The sequence below is a fragment of the Triticum dicoccoides genome, chromosome 6B (assembly GCF_002162155.2).
Source record: "Triticum dicoccoides isolate Atlit2015 ecotype Zavitan chromosome 6B, WEW_v2.0, whole genome shotgun sequence".
In the NCBI taxonomy this organism is placed as follows: Eukaryota; Viridiplantae; Streptophyta; class Magnoliopsida; order Poales; family Poaceae; genus Triticum; species Triticum dicoccoides.
In genome coordinates this window covers 522,371,344-522,390,182 of record NC_041391.1, presented here as the reverse complement: position 1 = coordinate 522,390,182, position 18,839 = coordinate 522,371,344, and the positions used below count along the sequence as shown (strand labels likewise).

At 42.9% G+C, this 18,839-nt stretch overlaps 3 protein-coding genes across 3 annotated transcripts; all 3 read right to left on the bottom strand.

Moving 5' to 3' along the window:
- Nucleotides 1–731: 731 nt before the first annotated feature.
- On the bottom strand, nucleotides 732–1,762 carry LOC119321239. The gene is made up of 2 exons (XM_037595011.1): nucleotides 1,030–1,762; nucleotides 732–868 (listed from the first exon to the last, which is right to left on the bottom strand). Exons 1-2 carry the CDS (start codon nucleotides 1,760–1,762, stop codon nucleotides 732–734), a joined length of 870 nt encoding a protein of 289 aa, XP_037450908.1.
- A 741-nt stretch (nucleotides 1,763–2,503) lies between these two features.
- Nucleotides 2,504–6,366, bottom strand: LOC119323625 (acetylornithine deacetylase-like). Its single transcript, XM_037597320.1, has 10 exons — nucleotides 5,905–6,366; nucleotides 5,200–5,453; nucleotides 4,988–5,096; nucleotides 4,215–4,353; nucleotides 4,049–4,106; nucleotides 3,617–3,634; nucleotides 3,380–3,505; nucleotides 3,137–3,293; nucleotides 3,019–3,052; nucleotides 2,504–2,826 (listed from the first exon to the last, which is right to left on the bottom strand). The coding sequence occupies exons 1-10, from the start codon at nucleotides 6,238–6,240 to the stop codon at nucleotides 2,717–2,719; spliced, it is 1,341 nt and encodes a 446-aa protein (XP_037453217.1). The 5' UTR covers nucleotides 6,241–6,366; the 3' UTR covers nucleotides 2,504–2,716.
- A 3,542-nt stretch (nucleotides 6,367–9,908) lies between these two features.
- LOC119323626 (AP-2 complex subunit mu) lies at nucleotides 9,909–16,432 on the bottom strand. Its single transcript, XM_037597321.1, has 13 exons — nucleotides 16,099–16,432; nucleotides 13,742–13,919; nucleotides 12,950–13,040; nucleotides 12,759–12,853; nucleotides 12,550–12,639; nucleotides 12,196–12,244; nucleotides 11,953–12,091; nucleotides 11,689–11,805; nucleotides 11,500–11,590; nucleotides 11,281–11,423; nucleotides 10,845–10,959; nucleotides 10,475–10,519; nucleotides 9,909–10,402 (listed from the first exon to the last, which is right to left on the bottom strand). Exons 1-13 carry the CDS (start codon nucleotides 16,179–16,181, stop codon nucleotides 10,322–10,324), a joined length of 1,317 nt encoding a protein of 438 aa, XP_037453218.1. The 5' UTR covers nucleotides 16,182–16,432; the 3' UTR covers nucleotides 9,909–10,321.
- Between the last annotated feature and the right edge of the window lie 2,407 nt (nucleotides 16,433–18,839).

The window sequence follows — 18,839 nt, the reverse complement described above, 5'->3', positions numbered from 1 at the left end:
CTCTTTTCTTCGATTGCACTGTTGCACATCCCATACACATCGTTTCCTCAATTTTTATATTTTATTTTTTTTATAAAAAACTTCCAATCTATTCATTATCATGACAGAACGTTAGAATAATTTTATCATAAAAAAACTTCTAAGCTATCATAATCAATCATAACAGTACGAAAACGCTGGAGGTAACAAAAATTACAATCAGATCTGTGGACCACCTAGCAATGACTACAAGCACTAGAGCGAGTCAAAGACAAGCTACTGTCATCGCCCTCCTTCACCAAAGTCTGACAAACCTTGTTGTAGTAGACAGTCAAAAAATCATCGGCGAGATCCAACCGAGGCACGCCTCCACCCGCCCATCCGACGATGCTAGATACACCGTCAGCACGATGGTCTAATGTGTGAGACATTATTCGCTGCCAATGACCCACCAGTGCGCAGCCCTACTAAAGCCCTAAAGAGGGAGAAATTAGAGCTCCATCCGGTAGATAGGGGCATCCCCACACTCCCACACCGACTTAGAAGGGGCAGGGGGTGATGACCTAGGGAGAGGAGGGTTGACGATGTGTGGTGCCCAGAAAATCTCCTCTCTAGGATTTAGATTAGGATTTAGATTTGGAGAGAAGATGGCTGAGAGATAACAGCGTGGCCAGGATCTTACAAACTTATTTATACCCGGCCTTATATAGCAACTTAAGAGCATTTCTAATAGGCGCCGAACGCGCCGCGCGCTAAAACCTGATTTGGCACGCGTTCATCGTCTGGTTTGGCGCGGCGGGCAGCGTTCGCTCCAGCAGCCGCGCGCGTGCAGCTCCAGCAGCCGCGCTGTAAAGCCGCGCGCGCTCATTCTTAAACATTTTTTGCATAGCTAAAAAAACGATACAAGATATTTTACATAGATAGATAGATAGTTCGACATATATAGATAAATAGTTCGACATACATAGATAGATAGATACTACTACGGCATAGATAGATAGATAGAAACTACTACGTCATACAGCGATAGAAACTACTCCAAGTCGCTACCATCACCATCATCCTCGTCGGTGTCGTCCGAGGTTGAGATCCATATGTCGTCCCAACGATCGTCGTCCGCGGTGAAGAACGACCTCCCACCTGCTGAAACTATGTCGCACTGCTCGTTCGCCAATGCCTTCCGCTGACGCCGGTCAGCCCGCTCCACGCGGCGCCTTGCCGTCCTCTCCGCCCAGTAGGCATGCTCGTCGGCGACGTCCTCCGGGTGGCGACGGCGCCACTCCGCCATGGCTCGCTCGTCCTCCTCGGCGACGAGGAGGCGGCGCTGCCGCCGAGCGTGGTCGGCACGGTCCATGTCGGTGATGAGACGCGGCGGAGGGGCGACGCACTGCGCCTGCTCGCGCGTGAAGACGTCCCGGAAGTTCATCTGCGACTGGGGCCTGTGCAAACACCACGCCGCCGCGTCGTACACGCGAGCCGCCTCATGCGCGCTCCGGAATGTCCCGAGGCCGAGCCGGACGTCGTCGGACCGTATCTCGGCGGAGTACCAGCCGTTGGGGCGCTCGCGGACGCCGCGATAGCCCGAAGCACCCCGGCGGCGCGGCGGCATGGTGGCGCGGTGGTGGCGCGAAAAGCTGCGAAGCGGCGAGGTTGCGAGGGGAGGGCGCGTGGCTGTGTGCTGTGCGCGTGACGAGCGCGGCAATTTATAGGCGCGCGGTAAGCGGCACGCCAAATCTACCGCGCCGCGTGCCGCTTTCTCCCGCGCGCGGTAAGTTCCCGCCATCGCTGGAGCGCGCGGAATCAGCCGGCGCGCGCTAAAACCTAACTTTACCGTGCGGGCGCGCCTTTTGCCGCGCCTGTTGAGGCGCTCTAATAACGAGCCAAAGGATTAGGAAAGTCCTATTGAGATTATCAGGAAAACCATAAAAAAAAAAGCTTGAATGGTACGATCCCCCGTCACCCCAGAATGAACCCGTGCATTGTAACACGGGCAATTTTATTCTAGTGGTCAAACGTAGTTTTTTTAAAAAAATGAGTTGAAATTGAGATACGTTGCGAGGAAGGAATCCACATAGGCAAATATAAGGAAGGATATGATGTGACTTGAGTTGACTTTGTTGTTTTATTGCAAGTAATTTCTTTCTATCAGCGATTTATTTGATTTTTGTTGATTGCTTTGCATGGTTTGAAAGAAAATTGGTGGGAGGGGGTGAAAAACGATGAAGGGTAAACCGACAAGCTCCCTTCGAGATTTTTCGGTACTCTGCAAGCATGCATGGCTCTGCATTTTTGCCATGTATCCAGTTCTTTTTTATTTTCACTGGAAGGTATTGTACCAGTTGGCTCGGCAGAACGGCTACCCAAATTCTGCATCGAGAACTGTTAGCTCCAAACTCTGACAGCGCGGAGCAGTCCGGTCCGAGGTGACTTTCATCCAGACATCCACGATGGGCCACTCGAGCAAGTGCAGTAGTAACAGCATGGCTAGATGATCTTTGCCTTCTGTATTTTTGTCGATGCATGGTTCACCAAAAACACCAAGCTCGTACACTCAAAACGTTCCAATGCAAACGAAGTCGCTGCAACGCGGTCTCAACAAGTTCGTTCTATGCGGTAAATTGAGCTTGAATATCATGGTACGAGAGATATTGAGACCAAGCTCAAAACACTATTATTATATCCCCAGGTAGCAGGAACAGGTGTCAAATAAGGTAGTCTTTCATCCCTTAAAGAAAGCTTAAGCATCTGCTTCCAGCTGCGAAATGATGCTTACAAACACTTGAAAGCCTTGGGCCATATCTGAAAACAGACAATACTCGTTCTTCGCGTGGTACGTCTTCAGTAAGCCTGCAGCGCATCGGTAGCATTGTATGAGCACTTACACTAAAAGAGTTCAGCTATCTAACGTAAGCTGAGTTAACCGAACGATAAATTAGGGCACCCAATGCAAATCTAGGAACATGATATCTGACTGATATATAACATAATAACATGACCAACAGAAGTCCAGGAACCTCTGTTCTGTGCTCAAGTGCTTACCATATCCAGCAGTTTGAACATCAAATCCTTCATCCTGTAAAAGTGTCATCATGAATTTGCTTTAGCACACAGATATTGCATCAAAAAGACGAGTGTGTATGTTAGTTCTCGCTCAAACCTGTAATTCACGAATCAGAGGCAAACTCCCGGTGATGGAATACGGCTCTACGTATCCGACTATTTCTTCAGTTGCTTTGCATAATGCTTGAAAGCCCTGAGACTCAAGATTACAGGCCACCCCATTCATCACATCTCCATCAAAAGCGATTTCAAGCCTAGCACATTCAAACAGTAAACAATGAAAACTATGCCCTCCATCATGAAGATTACTGGTAAAAGTCAGTAAAAAAGATTAATTCACCTTCCTCGCAGATTTTCATCGGGAAGAACATATTTCGAAACTGGACCACGAGTAGGAAGCTTTGTTTCAAGTCCAGCATTTATGTCATCTACATACTCTTTTAACTTCTGGACTACAAAACTCGTGCTGCATGATAATAGCAGTAGCAACTATGAATTTAACACATCATTTAATAGCCGTAGAAGCCCATAAGGGAGAAGGAATAATACATATTGTACACATAAGAGATGGACTTACCTATAGAAAGGAGTCAACCTGCAACATCGAAAGAACCATATAGTCAGGAAACACTCAAAAACCAATGGGGTATCAATAATATAAACAACTAGACAGCCTTACTACAGTAGCAAAAATAAAATAAAAAGGTGAACATGGATTATATTTTTTTACTGGAGTCTCACATACATAGAGATATGCGACCAGTGCAAGTCCGTCACGTTTTCTTTCTTTCTTTACTCCTATGTAAACACTCTACTGACTATAAAGCATTCCACATTCAATTTCAGTACGTGTTACAAATAACATTCAATTTCAGTTGTGCCTCCAGCACTAGTAAGTACATATCAAAATAGACCATAAAGAAGTACATATCAAACTAAAACTTAGTTGAATCATTTCATCTCAAGTGCAATTAAAGAGAATCCAAGAACCTAAGGGCAAGAATTGAACCTTATATCCCCTGAAATTGTACACTCTCCAGGAATTTGGTTCAGACCCCCACCAGGATCTGCAAAGCATCACATGTTTGGAGCACATCCAATGATTTTTCTTTTCCACATATTATAAATACACTGTCTCTAAAACATATTTAAAATAAAGGTACAAGGGAACTTACAACTCCACTTGGTTGGCTTCATTGTAGATGGAGTAGCAAATTTGTAGAGCTTCTCTTTTTCATGTGCAGGGAAGTCATTGTAAAACCGAGTTTGAATTTCTTTAAGTGCATCCATATTTAACTCCATCGAATTTATGGCCTTTGGCAATAACAAAAAACAGATACAGGGTCTTCAGAATTCAAAAGCACTATTGTACTTTGTCTCCGACAGCAAGAAATGGTGAAAATACTATATTTGGATTCCTTTGTCGTGTGAACTACTTGAATAGCTCTTTCCATAACATTACAAAAGACATGTCAAATAAACATGTGCAGAAAACAATCGTATAACAGCAGAGTTGATTACTCAATAAGATCTACCAGTCATGTATCAACGATCACTTGCTTTATACTTGTGCGTTACTTTGTTTTGGTCCCATTATTCATAGCTACGTTGGTATGTTGGTACCAATCGCAACTAACTTATTCTAGCAACGATATATGATTTAACAGATCACATCTATAGAATATTTGCTACTCCCTCTGCTTCACTATAATTATCCCCGGTGTAAAAAGAGTGTCTAAAAATATCTCCACTGAAGGAATCAAGAGGTAATGCAATATTTTCACCCTATTACTTTAAATAGGTTAAGAAGGTTATATGGTTGTATAATGCCATTTATTATTTGGTCATTTTTCATCAACCCTCTTAAGATTTTGTGTCCATACAGCTACATAGAGTAAAAAGGAGGGAGTGGTAACTGAACATTGTTCTAATGAGTCCAAATGAGTACCTTATGTGCGAGGCCACTGTGAAACAGCTTCCCTGTTGCCTTCAGATGCCAAGGGATCATCCCACCGGTACCAATGCATGGCTGCTTATCCGCAGTATCTATCCAAAACCTTCACAATGCCACACATATAACCAACTAAATCAGCAAAAATTCCTCAAATACGACGCATTACTTGGCCATTCCATCGAGGCAACAGAGAGTTCAATACTCACAAGGGTCCAGTCTTGAGCTTATCCAGCAAACCATCCTTGACAAGTCCATCAACACCAATGCCAGTGACCGATGAATTCTCTTCATTGGCAATGAACACCGCAATGACAGAATGCTTCAATGGTGGTTTCACCTCACCAAGCCGCCGCATGAGCTGAGTCACAAGCGCCACATGACCAAGGCAGTCGGTCGTCCCACGGCCCCTAAGCTTTTCCTTGTCATTACCTTCGAAGGTTAGTGAGAAGGGATCAAAGTCCTGCAGGAGTAGAAGATCCCAGTCCACTGATTAATGATTGTAACCAACAAGAGTAACAGAAATTTGAGGAGCTCACCAAGAGTAAATTTTGAGGTACAACTTGTTAGTAATCACTAATAGTCAATTTATGATGCGACAGAAATAAAATGAGCGAAATCAAACAGCACCAGTGATGAAAGGTAAACTTTAACAGTAGATACAGCAATTAAGCCACTGAAGTACTAACTTGAATCACAACACTCCACAAGCCAGCACTGCACCGAAACATGCATCTATTCCAACTTCCAAGGTAGAACAATCCAGAAGCCACTAACAGATCAGGGATGGGTGCAGCTTGGGCGACAAGCTAGAAAGACCCCCAAATCAAGCAAACCCTCGAATCCTTCGTCCAGGAACCCTAAGCACCGAAATCAGCACTCACGCATCAAAACGAAATCTGCTAGGAACTCACCCATTCGCTAGGGTTGGCCGGAACGACGTCCATGTGCATGCCGACGAAGGAGACGACGCGGCCGGGGACGGTGCCGGGGTACTCGACGATGACGTTGCTCCGGCCGTCTGTGTAGCTCACCTTCCGCACGACGAGCGGGCCGCCACCGGTGTCCGTCGACACCGGGCGAAGCGCGTCGACGACGTGCTGCGCCACGAGGTCCTCCTGCGGGACGAGGGCCGGCGGGTCGTTCTGCAGGCGCTGGGACTCGCCGATGAGCTTGGAGAGGAGGGCGACGAAGGGGTCGCGGTCCAGGACTCCGACGGCGTCCTTGAGCGGCGGCGCCGGAGATGCCATCTTAGACGCGGCGGCGGATTGGGTCAACAGCGAAGGCAGTCCAGTCGAGGTCGAGGAACTCTCTGTGTTTGAGCAACTCTGGATGTACGTACGATGTGCGCATATGATGTGTCCGTGTCGACGACGGCACGGAGATGCGTGCCGTAGCCGCTGCGGTTCTTCAGTTTCTTTCTTTCTTTCTTTTTTGCGGGGCGGTTCTTCAGTTTCTCTTCTCTTTTTTTCCCCTCTTTTTTTTAAAAAAAATTCTTCTCTTCTCTTTTCATTCAACACTCCTCATTTTCATGTAGAAAACACCTTATCATTTTATAAAGAGTACAGTGCATTTTCGTCCCTCAACTAATCCTTTTTTAGGAGCATCCCTCAGCTAATAGTAAAGTGTGGCTTTCATCCTGAATTTTTCTTTGGCGTAACCTTCGTCCCTCAACTCTATTAGGTATGTGTGAACCAATTTGTGGTTGGATGGTTAGAGAGACTGTGGTATCCCCAGCCCATCATGGTTCTGGTGCTCGCATTATTCCTGAATTAATTTCAGGATTCCGACGATGCGTTTTCAGTGGGAGGAGACGTTCCCGTCGACGACGAGACGCCTATGATGACTTCGTAAATCTCAAGATGATATGTCGTCGGTCTCTCGGAGATGCTCATAGGGGTAGGGGGTGTGTGTATGTGTTCATACGGGTGAGTGCATGCGTGTATGCATAACCGCTTGCGTCTGTACTGTGTAAAAAAAACTCTGTTGGGTATGTTTAGTCCCTTATAGTGGTATTCCTCGGTCGAACCTGTTTTGACTTATGTGTCATTGTTTTGACCACATCTTGGTGCAACTTTTCTCCCTCGACTCCTAATATCATGAAGAATTAGTCCCTAACATGAGTATTCCTTGCTCAAATCCGGTTTTGACTTTTTATGGCACGGTTTTGATCACATCATCATTGTAAGGGGAATGCCCCAAGGGTTTGGGATTGGACCACGACGAATTGTGCTCCTTTCTCTCCCCCGTGTCTTTATATCAGATCTGCCACCTATTGTCCTATCCTACCCCAACTATCATGTTGACCATCTAAAGCGGGAGGAGCTTCTCCCATCACCGACCTCCTAGAGTAGCATCACAGCCTTTCTCTCTGCATCACACAATGGATATTTAAAGCGGAGCAGCGTCAACAGTTCGGTGACACATGAGAGAGAGAGAGAGAGAGAGTTCTCTCAATGACATGCGACTCTATGCCACCTTACAGTGACGATGTGGCCAAAACCATATCACATAAGGTCAAAACCGTGTTAGACCGTTGAATACCGCTGCAAGGGACTAACTATATCTGGTATTAAGAATTGAGGGACAACAGTTGTACCCAAAAAAAGTTTAGGGACGAAAGCTACACTTGGCGATAAGTTGGGGGGACGAAAAATGCACTTATCTCTTTTATAAAAGGAGAAATGACATATATTAGAAGTTAACCAACGCTTGTAGGATCATCTTTAAAGAATAAAAAAAATACTCACAAGATCGTTGGAAAAATCAACATGTCTTCTTCCTACACTCTCGTTGGCGGGGCGTTGTGAGCCAAGCTCGATGTCACCTCCGGACCTCCAAAACACCATCAAAGTTAGGAAAAAGTTGTTGACGCAACATCCAAATGAGAAGACACATGCAACAATGACCCAAGAAATAGACCACTGCCACGAAGAAGAACATGAGAAGAGGGGGACATGTGGCCTCGCTGGCAAGGATGGTGGGACAGTCTCATATTTGGAATAGAGTTGTGTTATCCTCCCCCCCTCCCTCCCTCTCTCTCTCCAAGTAGGGTTATCATATAGAAGGACATGTGCAAATGAACTTGTTCCCGCGTTTTTTATGTTCAATCAATGTATGTGAAAATGCGCTTTGGTTGTTTCAAAAACATATATTATAACTCAAAAAAATCTAGAAGTTTGTGTATGCGTATGTATAGGTGTGTCGTATGTGTGTACGGATTTTCATCAACATGCATATTTATGCGCAACATATACAAAAAGGACAAATAGATGAACCAAAATGGGCTTGTATATTGTTGTTTTTGGTCCGGGTTTTTTCCTTGTGTGTAGCGCATAATCTATCATATTATTTAAGGAAATTTGAAGGTACATAGGGAACATCCATTTGCATTCGCATAAAACATTTAAATATCACATTCTTCTTTTTAAATAGTGGGCTCCCCACACTCCAATGTGTACTGATTTAAAAGCTAGAAAGATTGCCTGTCCTATTAAACATATTTGGTTTGTGAAGTCTCCTCTTAAAGTGAAAGTACTTTTACAACTTACATTTTAGAAAAGTATACTACTCCCTCCGTGTTTAAAAACATGCAATATAAATGTATACTTTTTGTTTGAAGTCAAATGTTGAAAAGGTTGACTGGATTTGTAGGGAAAACTAAACTTTCAAAAACTACAATACTAAAATGAATTTGTGACACTGCTTAGTTTTGTGTTAGGAACATAAAATAAAATTCATTTTTGTATTTGATTTACTTAAATAATAATAGTTATTAAAGTTACAAGTGTTCACACTTGTTCTTGCGTATTACAAAAGAGTAAAAGTTGTGTGCACGTTTTCAATATGTGCTATTTCACTATTGTGTGTGTGAACTTTTTGTTTGTTCCTTTCTTATTATTTTGCGTGGTCACATTGGTTTTGTTTTGTCTTTCTTCTTTCAAGTAATACCAATGCCCTCACTAACATATATTTTACAATAACTTTAAAGAGCATATATTAAGTTATCGGTTTGATTTTTAAACATATTTACCCCTCCATGCTAGGGCAAAGAAGAAATAACTCCCTTTAAAACTAATGACAAAACTACCCTGCGGTAAGCTGGCTAATCGACATGTGGCGCATGTCACCATTACCAATGATGGCAAAAAGAAAAACCAACGGCATTGATCTCAGCACATTGATTTACATGTCATGTACCGTGTTCACCGGCGGATTATCCGCCGACCACACATAGCATCTCGCTCGACTTAGAGGCATGTTGATTGCATCGGAACAAGTATGCCTATGGATGGAACCACAACTCACACTAGCTAGTTTATCATATACTCGTTGGTGTTTTTTTACTGATTTCTTTGTACTATATTCCTTACGAATTTTAGAAACCTCTTGAAAAGAGTCCTTTGGTTTGTATGTGGTGCATCAAACAAACCAAATTGGTTTGTATGTGGTGCAATAAAACAAACCAAATTGTATAGGATCCAGATGGTCAAAGTAACATTACAACTCGATGTTTTCCTACTACTGCGTTTTTGGAATTCTGTGAATCAAAGAGGCCTTTAGCTGGAGTTGCGAAACTCCTTCCAGTACATAATAATTGACATTTTAAATATCGATACTGTCTTTTAAGACATTCTGTAAATAATTTTTAAGACAAATCTATAGACGTGATTTTGAAAAAGGAGGGAGTAATATTTAAAACAAATTCAGTAGTACTAGTAGCAGTAGTAGTATTTTTAGAAAATCCTACAACTTATTGCCCCGTGTCAAAATGTAGGACATTTTTGTAGGCTAGTTTAGCTTACAAAAACACCTTATATTTTGGTACAGATTTAGTATTTTTGAACTGAGGGAATCCTTCGCCAATCACCACATATGCTTGGACATCAATCAGCATTCACACAGGCCTTGCAACAAATTCTCAACGATGGAATGGCATAGCCACTTTACATCAAACACAGGCACAGCAAGCCAACAACATTATCATCATATATTTATACACCGTTTTGCAAGCGATTTGACACCCATTCAAGGAGAAAACAGCACGAACTGGCAAGGGGGTGTATTGATCAACGAGAACGAATGCTACTTCCAAATATACAATAAAAATATGCCCTATGACAAACAGGACACGGGGGGAGAATACATATCCCATGTCAACATGAAAATAAGGAACATCGGAAAACTGCCTGCTCTGATCTGCCCTCTGCTGAAGTACAAACTTGCAGCAAACTGGGTCATAATTTACGTGCCTTCTGATCAATCATGATGAGTACAAAATGAGCTCCGCAAATCCACGAAATAATGAGGCCACGCCATCTTTCTTGGTCACTAACACCTGATTTCATATGATCCTGCCCTTGTGATGTAGCGAACCCACTCAACGGTGTTGTAGCCACTCTTCTCCCACACCTGAAAATGCATCAAGAGATGGTTTTAGTACCAAACATTTTCAATATTTCATATTGTACTTGCTCCACATACCTTGAGGAACCGAACACGTAAACCAGAAGCAGTGAACATCGGAACCTGCAGGAAAGAGATACCATAGTGAATATAAAGGATAGAGTGCAGGAAGCCAGGAAACAGTCAGACAACATGGGGGGCATATAGCACATTATATGCATGAAGGCTCCTTGAACAAAAATACTCCAAGGTCAACCAATTATTTAAGTATCAATTTATATTGTACATGCTCAAATTTTGTTCATAAACAATGAGATACTGGGATTCTTTGCTAACATTGTCATTCTCAGTTATAAATTGCAGAACAGATAAATAAAATGGAGTAGAGGAAAGCTCATAGCCATCTTGCCAAGGAAACAATAAGATTCTTAACGAGATTAAATGTAACCTGGAATTCCATCTGAATCGGTGGCCTGTTCGCTAACTTCTTTTCCCCCATTGTAGAGATCAGTTCAACTTCTGCACTCATCGTTGCCTCGGTCTGTCCAGGAAATTTCCTGATCCTATGGTTTGAAATGTGCATTATGATTTATGAGTTCATGCTGGTCAATGTGCAATAACTGCAAGAGGTAGCTCAGCACGAAAAAGAACTCCCAGTACATGCACTAACAGGACATACTTTTAAATTGCAAATAGCTAGGCAGGGCATAATTTAGGGAAATTTTGTTTACACCATTCTGAACAACTCACAGCTAGGCAGGGCATAACTTAGGGAAATTTTGTTTACACCATTCTGAACAATTCACACCATCAAACCCATTAAAATACGACCCACATACTGCCTTTGGTATAGTGCAAATATTAGACAAAAAGATTGCACTTACTTCCACACCAGGGAATCAATCGAAGCATTATATTTGGCTTTGCCAGATGTTGTTTGGAAACTCGTCTTCGCTGTCTGCTTTGGAACTGGAACTTTAACCACAACACCAAGTGCAAACATCTTAGCACCAAAAACACTCTTAACCTGCGTAACAAAAGATTCACCATGTCAGCAAACATGTACACGTTTATGACGTAACCGAGTAGATATATTTGCTTACTTTCACATTAATCTCCATGCGTGTTCGGCCCAACTCCTTAATTGTGGGCAGAACACGGAATGGAAGATTTACACCCTCCGTGATTCGATATCTAGAACAAATATGTCCGTCAAAATCCAGCTAGCGAAGAAACTATCATTTGTAAAATGTACTCATAATTGCAAGAATAAATAGGGATCTAAAAATTACTTCATCAATTCGAATTCACCATCTGGTGGCACAAAGCTGACTGTTTTTTCTGAGTTAAATCTTGTTAGGTTGACGCACTGGTGGAAAGTGACATCATCGAGTTCTATGGTCTTCCCACTGTAGAGGGAGAGAACACAAACAATCAGGAGATCATTTACGAAAAGGAACAAAAGTTGGGTAGCCAGTAAACAATGTTAACCGGCAAAACAGTTATATCTATGTGCACACTTTGTCACCATGTGTCAAGACTCAGTAAAGCAATACCTCTTTGAAGGCCTGGACTTCAGTTGGGCTTCCTTTTCAAGTCCAATTTTGTCATTTAGTCCCAACTTCAGATCAGGCATTCCAGAAAGGAAGCACTTCATAAGAATCTTCCCTGTCACGTCACATCGTAGAACACTCCCTGCAGAAATGTAAGAAATATACACGACGGGCATGAAATAGCTGAACAGGAAAGACACCGGAACCTCAGACCAGATAACAAAAAATTGATGGTCCATGAAATACCTTTAGAAGACATAAGAAGGTTTACACTCTCAACAATGTCCAAGAAAACCTGACATACGAGGAAAACTCGTTAGTTATTACTGTTACTTCACTTGCTAAATGGAGGTAAACAATGACATGACATTAATGACAACAAAGAAACGAAAACTGAGGGAAGTATGGGCCACTGCTTTAACAGGAATGCTGGTACATGTAAAATATGTATTAGAAATGAGATCCATTTTAAAATGTATGCGGATGATGGCATTGCTAGTAGCCCAAGCACTGATAGGAAACTAGGACCATTATAAATGTTAGTCCTCTGCTTTTTTTCCGAATACAGCTGAAGCCTCCCTACATATTTAATTCAAGTACCTCATTCTTCTTGTACACCAGACCCTCTCTTCTCCAACCAACAGCACCGGTAACTTGCAGGGTCGCATTTGGAACAGGCTTATCCGAAGGCTATCAGTACAGAGAGAAGGAAATATGGTTCAGTTACTTTCCTAGAAAATAAATAGGAACACACATAATTATTTTTTGCAATCCAATACAGCAGACTACATTTTTCATATATTTCTGACCTTGGAGGAAAATGGCGACCGTACGCCTTCCTGGGTTATATATAACTTCAAAATTTCAGGGGAGAGATTCTGAGGATAACCGAAGTCCATAATCTCTGCACAGTTGCACAGAGTCAGTATTGCAAACAAAAAAAGAATCCATGGTGGGAACTGAAGCAGCAAGCTAAGTCCAAAATCAGATGTGCCCTTACCATCAAGAAGTTCATATATTAACACAAAGTTATTCCTGATAGCATCTTCATCAAAAGTTCCACCAAAGTAGGACTTGAAAAGGGCCACTGCCTGATAATTTCAAATAATCTTCAGCACAAATAACGGCGAATGAGATAGGACATGTTAAATTGCTCATTGAGTAGGATCTCTACATAGAATTAGCAACTGTAGTTTCATCACTGAATCATCTTTGGCGTAACATACAAATTAAACTACTTCCTAGCCCAATCCCTCTCTTCCAAACAGGCCCTCAGGAAATCATATAGAGCACAAAGGGTTCTGTTATTCACTTAGTCCTATCAAACTATTCCCAGCAGTGATGAACATGGTTCATCATGTTCATCACGCCATCTAGGCATTGAAAATTTCTAGTTTTTGTACCACCTGCTTGTACCCTGTTGGGTTTGGTGATTCTCTGATGTACCATCACCAGTTACTTTTTGCAATAGAAAATTCCAGTCGCCAAACAAAGCCAAACGTCGATACCATTATTAGATGACATGATCATTTAAACCTCTCGGACTGAGATGATACATTATCTTACAATTTGACAAAACACTTCAGAAAATCATATGACTTGTTAAGTAACTAATACATTCTTTTGCTCTGAATAGACAAATACACAAACATCATAGACAAATATTTCTAGTGAAAAAGAAAAACATCAATTATCTTCTTTAGATTATATTATATTCATCAAGGTCATAATGTCTGTGTGGGTTATATATAATTTATTTGGAAATGCTCATAAGACAACAGAAACTTCATACCTCCACAACAAACTTGAAAGCACAAGAAACATTAGCATTGCTGCTAACCACGATCACAATGTAAACATTACTGATCCTCATGTAAAGGAAGGAACAGCCTCCTATTTGTCGAACAGGGCATGTACCAAGCTCTTTTGTTTGCATGATGTGCATCCTGAATGCATCAACCATATTTCCCCTGCATAGCCGTACATGAACATGATAGGGTTTAGTCACTAATTGTAAAGGTATGTGCAACCAAATAAGCAGGGAATGGAAAGTGAAAGAAGCAAAATGAATACGCGGGATTGTTTCCTATTGAAGTGATAACTGAGAAAGGCTATGAGAGGAAATGGCATAAGTAGCCTCTTGAGATCGCTTTGGAATGATGAGACAGTTGTCCAGGTGGTAATAAATAAATGTGCGCAAAAGAAAGAAAGAAAAGGACATGGTGGAACAAACATCATTAAAATTTACATCCATGTCCTACGGTTATCAACAGACTTGAAAAAAAATGCTTGCATTACTCAACAGTAGGTGTCGTAGTTTACATGTTTTAGTGTCCTTCATAAACAATGACTATGATATTGACAATATATCATATAGATGGAATTTCACTTGCTCAATATTAAACTAGTGTAAGACCTACATGTCGAAATAGGCTCAGCACATACAGGATTACAGCACATCGCTGCAGGTTTATTGAATGGTCTTGTTTTGTTTCTACGATCAACGTGCATGTATGAAAACATACTCATATTTATAATTTCTAATGGTATTGATTCCATTATCTCTACTCCTATAAAAGATCCAGTTGGTGATGATTTGGTGATGATGGTGTGTCTGCATCCGTCATTTCTGACCATTCGATCTGCGTCTAACGCATGCAAGGTAAGCTGTGGCATTCTGCAACAAGACCCTTGCCACTCTGCTCCAACATTTCAGAAAAACCCTTAGTCTATTTTGGGTGAAACCTAACATATTTTTAGTGATATATATCAAAACCAGGGTGATTTTTTCAAGCTTGAGAACATGCATTTGCCGATTGTAGATCCATTCCAACGCACAGGCACTTTGCTAGTACAAATATAAAAAAATTGCATTTTGCGGGAATATTCGGTGTTCAAGAAAGCATTTTTAAGCGACGCTCAAGCGCCGAGCGATGGCAAAACGCTTCGCTTTTGCCCTAAGCGGTAGATTAAGCGGGTTTATTTTAATTTGGCCATAATTTGGTTGATTTTGAACTGCTTCTGCTTGTCTGCTTGCGCAATAATGGCAATATGCCAATTATCTTATTATTAGGCTCTGTTCAGGAACTGTCTCCTTCATATTCTGGCAAAATTTGGCCGCATGATCTCTATTAGGTTCTGTCTGTTTGAACAGAACTGCATTTTAGTTGTTATTTTGCTTGCTGTGTGAACCTGATGTGTATTTGCTATGGTGTGAACTGTATTTTAGATGCTATTTCAATTACCCATGTGCCATGTTTCCTATTTTCCTGTGTATATTATTCAAAATCTGTCAAATCTAGCCAATCTCAAAAAACGCTTAAGTGCCCATTGCTCTAAGCTGTGGCCTTCCGCTTCGCTTACGCTTTCCGCTTTTTTGAACATTGGGAATATTACGAGATGTTTAAATAACTTCTGCTGTTCTTTCCAAGACCTCTTGGAAATCTATGGTGCGAGGGTTAATATTAATAATTAATTTCAATCCGACGGTTACTATTTCAAAGTTAGCTGGTTTGCCGCGTATGCTGCAGTAGAAGTAAAATTTCGACTACAGAAGGATGTGAATACTAACTACTGTCAAAGCCCATTGGAAAAGATGAAATGAACTACTATGGAGCAACTTTTCTTGTCCAAAGTGCCTCACTCATCAAAACTAAGTTCAAAATGTGGAAAAAAATAAAACTAGTATGAATTTTCTTGTTTATTGTTGATGACTTGCTATGATCATATATGACTAGAGGATAACCTCCTTTGAACCATCCTAGGTGGAGTTCAGTGACCAATCTCTTTACTCCATGCTGGAATCATGTAGGCGCCACAGCCTCAGGGCAGAGAATGGAACACGCATTCCAAATGCAAATCAGTTAGGAACGCCACAACCAAGAGAATGGGCAAACTGAAGCGCGCAATGGGCAAATTGCAGTGCGCAACGAGCCAACCACCAAAGACTGGCTGTCAACTGCACTCCTCCCCGTCGAATTTCACTTGTCACTCAGCGAAAGGAATCAAAATTCACAAGCCACCTGCCACCCTTCTAGCGATCTACATCACTACAGGCTACGACCAGAATCAATCGATCCTGGGGCCTCAGATCTGCCACTCAAAACCCAGGGAGCCAGAGAGGGGAGGTGGGGGAGCGGCAACACGCACCCGACATCATCGCGGTATAGGCGGTTGATGAGGACGTCCCCGCGGAGGTTGAGGAAGTAGATGGCCGACGCCGCCACCGGCATCGTCTCCGCGTCGCCCGCGCCCCGGCTCGAGCGCCTGGGACCACCACCCTTAACTGGCGCGCGGTTCCACGGTGCGCCACCAGCTACGCGGGTGATCTGGTGTGCTCGGGGCTCGCCGGACGGTGAGGAGGAGGAACGGGACTGACGGGGCGCGGGTTTTGGTAGATCTCGGGGAAGGGAGACACGAGCACCAGGTCGTCTTCCCCGTCCAGGAGCGCTTTTTCGTGTGTGTTTTTTAGAATGGACCTCACCGGACGGCGTATTTCCGTATTTGCATGGTTGTCTTCGGTTGGTGACTTCTGACTTTGCGTTGCGTTGCGTCTTGGTCCCACTGCTCTGCTTTTTTTTTTAACACCGACAGATGTAAGCGCTCATATAAACATGCACACACTCACCCCTATGAACGCATAGAGGCATACCCTACCTCGATGAGTATCTCCGAGAGACTGAGCCGGTATATTATCTTGAGATTTTACGAAGTCATCATATGCGCCTCGTTGTATACGGGTACGTCTCCTTCACTGAAATCGGACACGACGTTTTGGCTCTCAGGTGCATCTGCATATCATGTGAACAATAAATTCATTTAAAATAGTAAATAAGTTCAAAAAATCAAAACAAAATTGTGATGCTAGATGCTCATGTGCGTGAAGTTCGTACCAAATTTCGGAGAGTTTGGACATTTCAGTGGTTCTGAGCAAAAAAGATAAATTTTAGGGTTCTAAGTAAGTTTGTTGGTCATGTACTATTTTGACCGGTTTTATCTTTTTTCTCCATGAGCTCCTCATATGTCCAAATAAGCTGCAATTTGACACGAACATCATGCATTGGAACATCTTTCACCTAATTTTTTTCAGAATTTTTTAGCATTTTTCTTGATTTTACTGTTCACTGGGTGTAGGTGCACCTGGAAACCGAATTGAATATCCGATGCAAAATCATACTATGTTGTCCCAACTCAAAAAGAAAGAATGTTATCCAAAAAAAAGATTGTAGATTGATCTATGAACAACAAATTTGTCCATCGATATTGGGTTTCCGCATGTACCCTACCCATAGACATCGGGTACCCCTACGCATACCTTCAAAATCTATGGATGGTGCGAACCAATAATCTGTGGTTGGATGATTAGAGGGATAATGGTATTCCCGGCCCATTGGGGTTCAAGTCCTGGTGTTCGCATTATTCCTAGATTTATTTCAGGATTTCTAGCGATGCACTTTCAGTGGGAAGAGACGTCCCCGTCGACGACGAGGCGCCTACGGTGATTTCGTAAATCTCAAGATGGTATGTTAGCCCAGTCTCTCGAAAGTGCTCACAGGGGTAGGATGTGCGTATGTGCTTTCATAGAGGTGAGTGTATGCGCGTATATATGAGTGCTTATCTGTATTGTGTTAAAAAACTATGGATGGGGCATGCATATGAATTTATATTCATGGGTAACCCAATGGATACCCAGAAAGAATTGGTAAATAAAGATAACTCTTATGGCATGTGCGGTCAAGATCTAACTCGCATGGCCCTCCCCTAAATCCTTGATTCCCCGAAACCTGTCGTAGCCCACATGACCACGCCCCCGGCCCGCCACTTCCCATATGTTCTATGTGACTCCTTGGAATGACGAAACCTCGACTCATCACCTCCTGGCTCATTGTAACGCCCCAAGACCGATGCTTCAGAAGACTTCCAGCTATTCCGAGTTTCGCCGTGTGTTTCTTTTGTGCTTGCTCTTTTATTTTTGCATTGCATCATGTCATCATGCCATCATGCCATTTAATTTTTTAAACTCAACTAAATAAAATCGTATGGATCTTCGGTCCATTTAAATCGAGGGAAGGATGACTTCTCTTTATAACATACCCTCCCGATATTTAGGGAGATATTATAAATTATTCCATTTATTTGGAATTGATCATAACACACTTGCATATTAAATCCCTTAGCCTTTTCTTCTTCAAGTTTTGACTCTCTAACCTTGCCAATAATTCTTTTGCCATTTTCCGGAGCTCCATCAAAAATCCGAACATTTTTGGATCTTCCCAAACCCTCACTTCCATTCAAATCATTTGATTTTAAATTCAAATGAGTTTGAATTTAAATCTTGCAATCTTGGCCATTCCTATTTTCTTGGATCAAACTCATTTTTGCGAGTCCGGGAAAATTATCCCCATGCTCAAATTATTTCTCCAACCCTCTCTTTATCTCCCTTTTATTTCTTTGCTATTTACCGCTTTTGGTAAATAAAAGAGAAGTGGGGGATTAGAGAGAGAGAGGAGACAGGCCAGCCGCAGCCCACTACCTAAGCCGGCCCAAGGCCCAGCCGCGCCCCCTCTAACCCTAGCGCAGGGGAGAGCCTCCTGCTCGATCCCCATCTCCCTCCAGCGCCGCACGCATCAAGCTCCCCTCATCTCGATCCCCTCTGCCGACATGAAACAGGAGGTCCTCGCGCCTCCGCCTCCGCCCAAGGCCTCGCCCTTCCTTCTCCCCTGCGTCCCCATCGCCACCCGCCGCCGTCGGCGATCCCCAAGAGGGCCACCCCGCGTGTGGCCCCATCCTCTCCGCCGCGAGTCCTTCCCCTCGTCGCCTCCTCTGCGCCCTGTTGACCCGCGCCCATCCGCCTCGGAGCCGGCCTCCACCGCCTCCTCGCCAGCGCTCGG

Coding starts and splice junctions, on each gene's coding strand:
- LOC119323626 (XM_037597321.1), bottom strand. CDS start 16,181: ATGCCGGTGGCGGCGTCGGCCATCTACTTCCTCAACCTCCGCGGGGAC. Junction 12,640..12,758: donor GGTCGCCATTTTCCTCCAAG/GTCAGAAATATA, acceptor CTGTACTGATAG/CCTTCGGATAAGCCTGTTCC. Junction 10,960..11,280: donor ATTGATTCCCTGGTGTGGAA/GTAAGTGCAATC, acceptor TTCAAACCATAG/GATCAGGAAATTTCCTGGAC.
- LOC119323625 (XM_037597320.1), bottom strand. CDS start 6,240: ATGGCATCTCCGGCGCCGCCGCTCAAGGACGCCGTCGGAGTCCTGGAC. Junction 4,354..4,987: donor ACAGTGGCCTCGCACATAAG/GTACTCATTTGG, acceptor TTATTGCCAAAG/GCCATAAATTCGATGGAGTT. Junction 2,827..3,018: donor TGTTCAAACTGCTGGATATG/GTAAGCACTTGA, acceptor GATGCGCTGCAG/GCTTACTGAAGACGTACCAC.
- LOC119321239 (XM_037595011.1), bottom strand. CDS start 1,762: ATGGCGGGAACTTACCGCGCGCGGGAGAAAGCGGCACGCGGCGCGGTA. Junction 869..1,029: donor CGACGAGGATGATGGTGATG/GTAGCGACTTGG, acceptor TCGTTTTTTTAG/CTATGCAAAAAATGTTTAAG.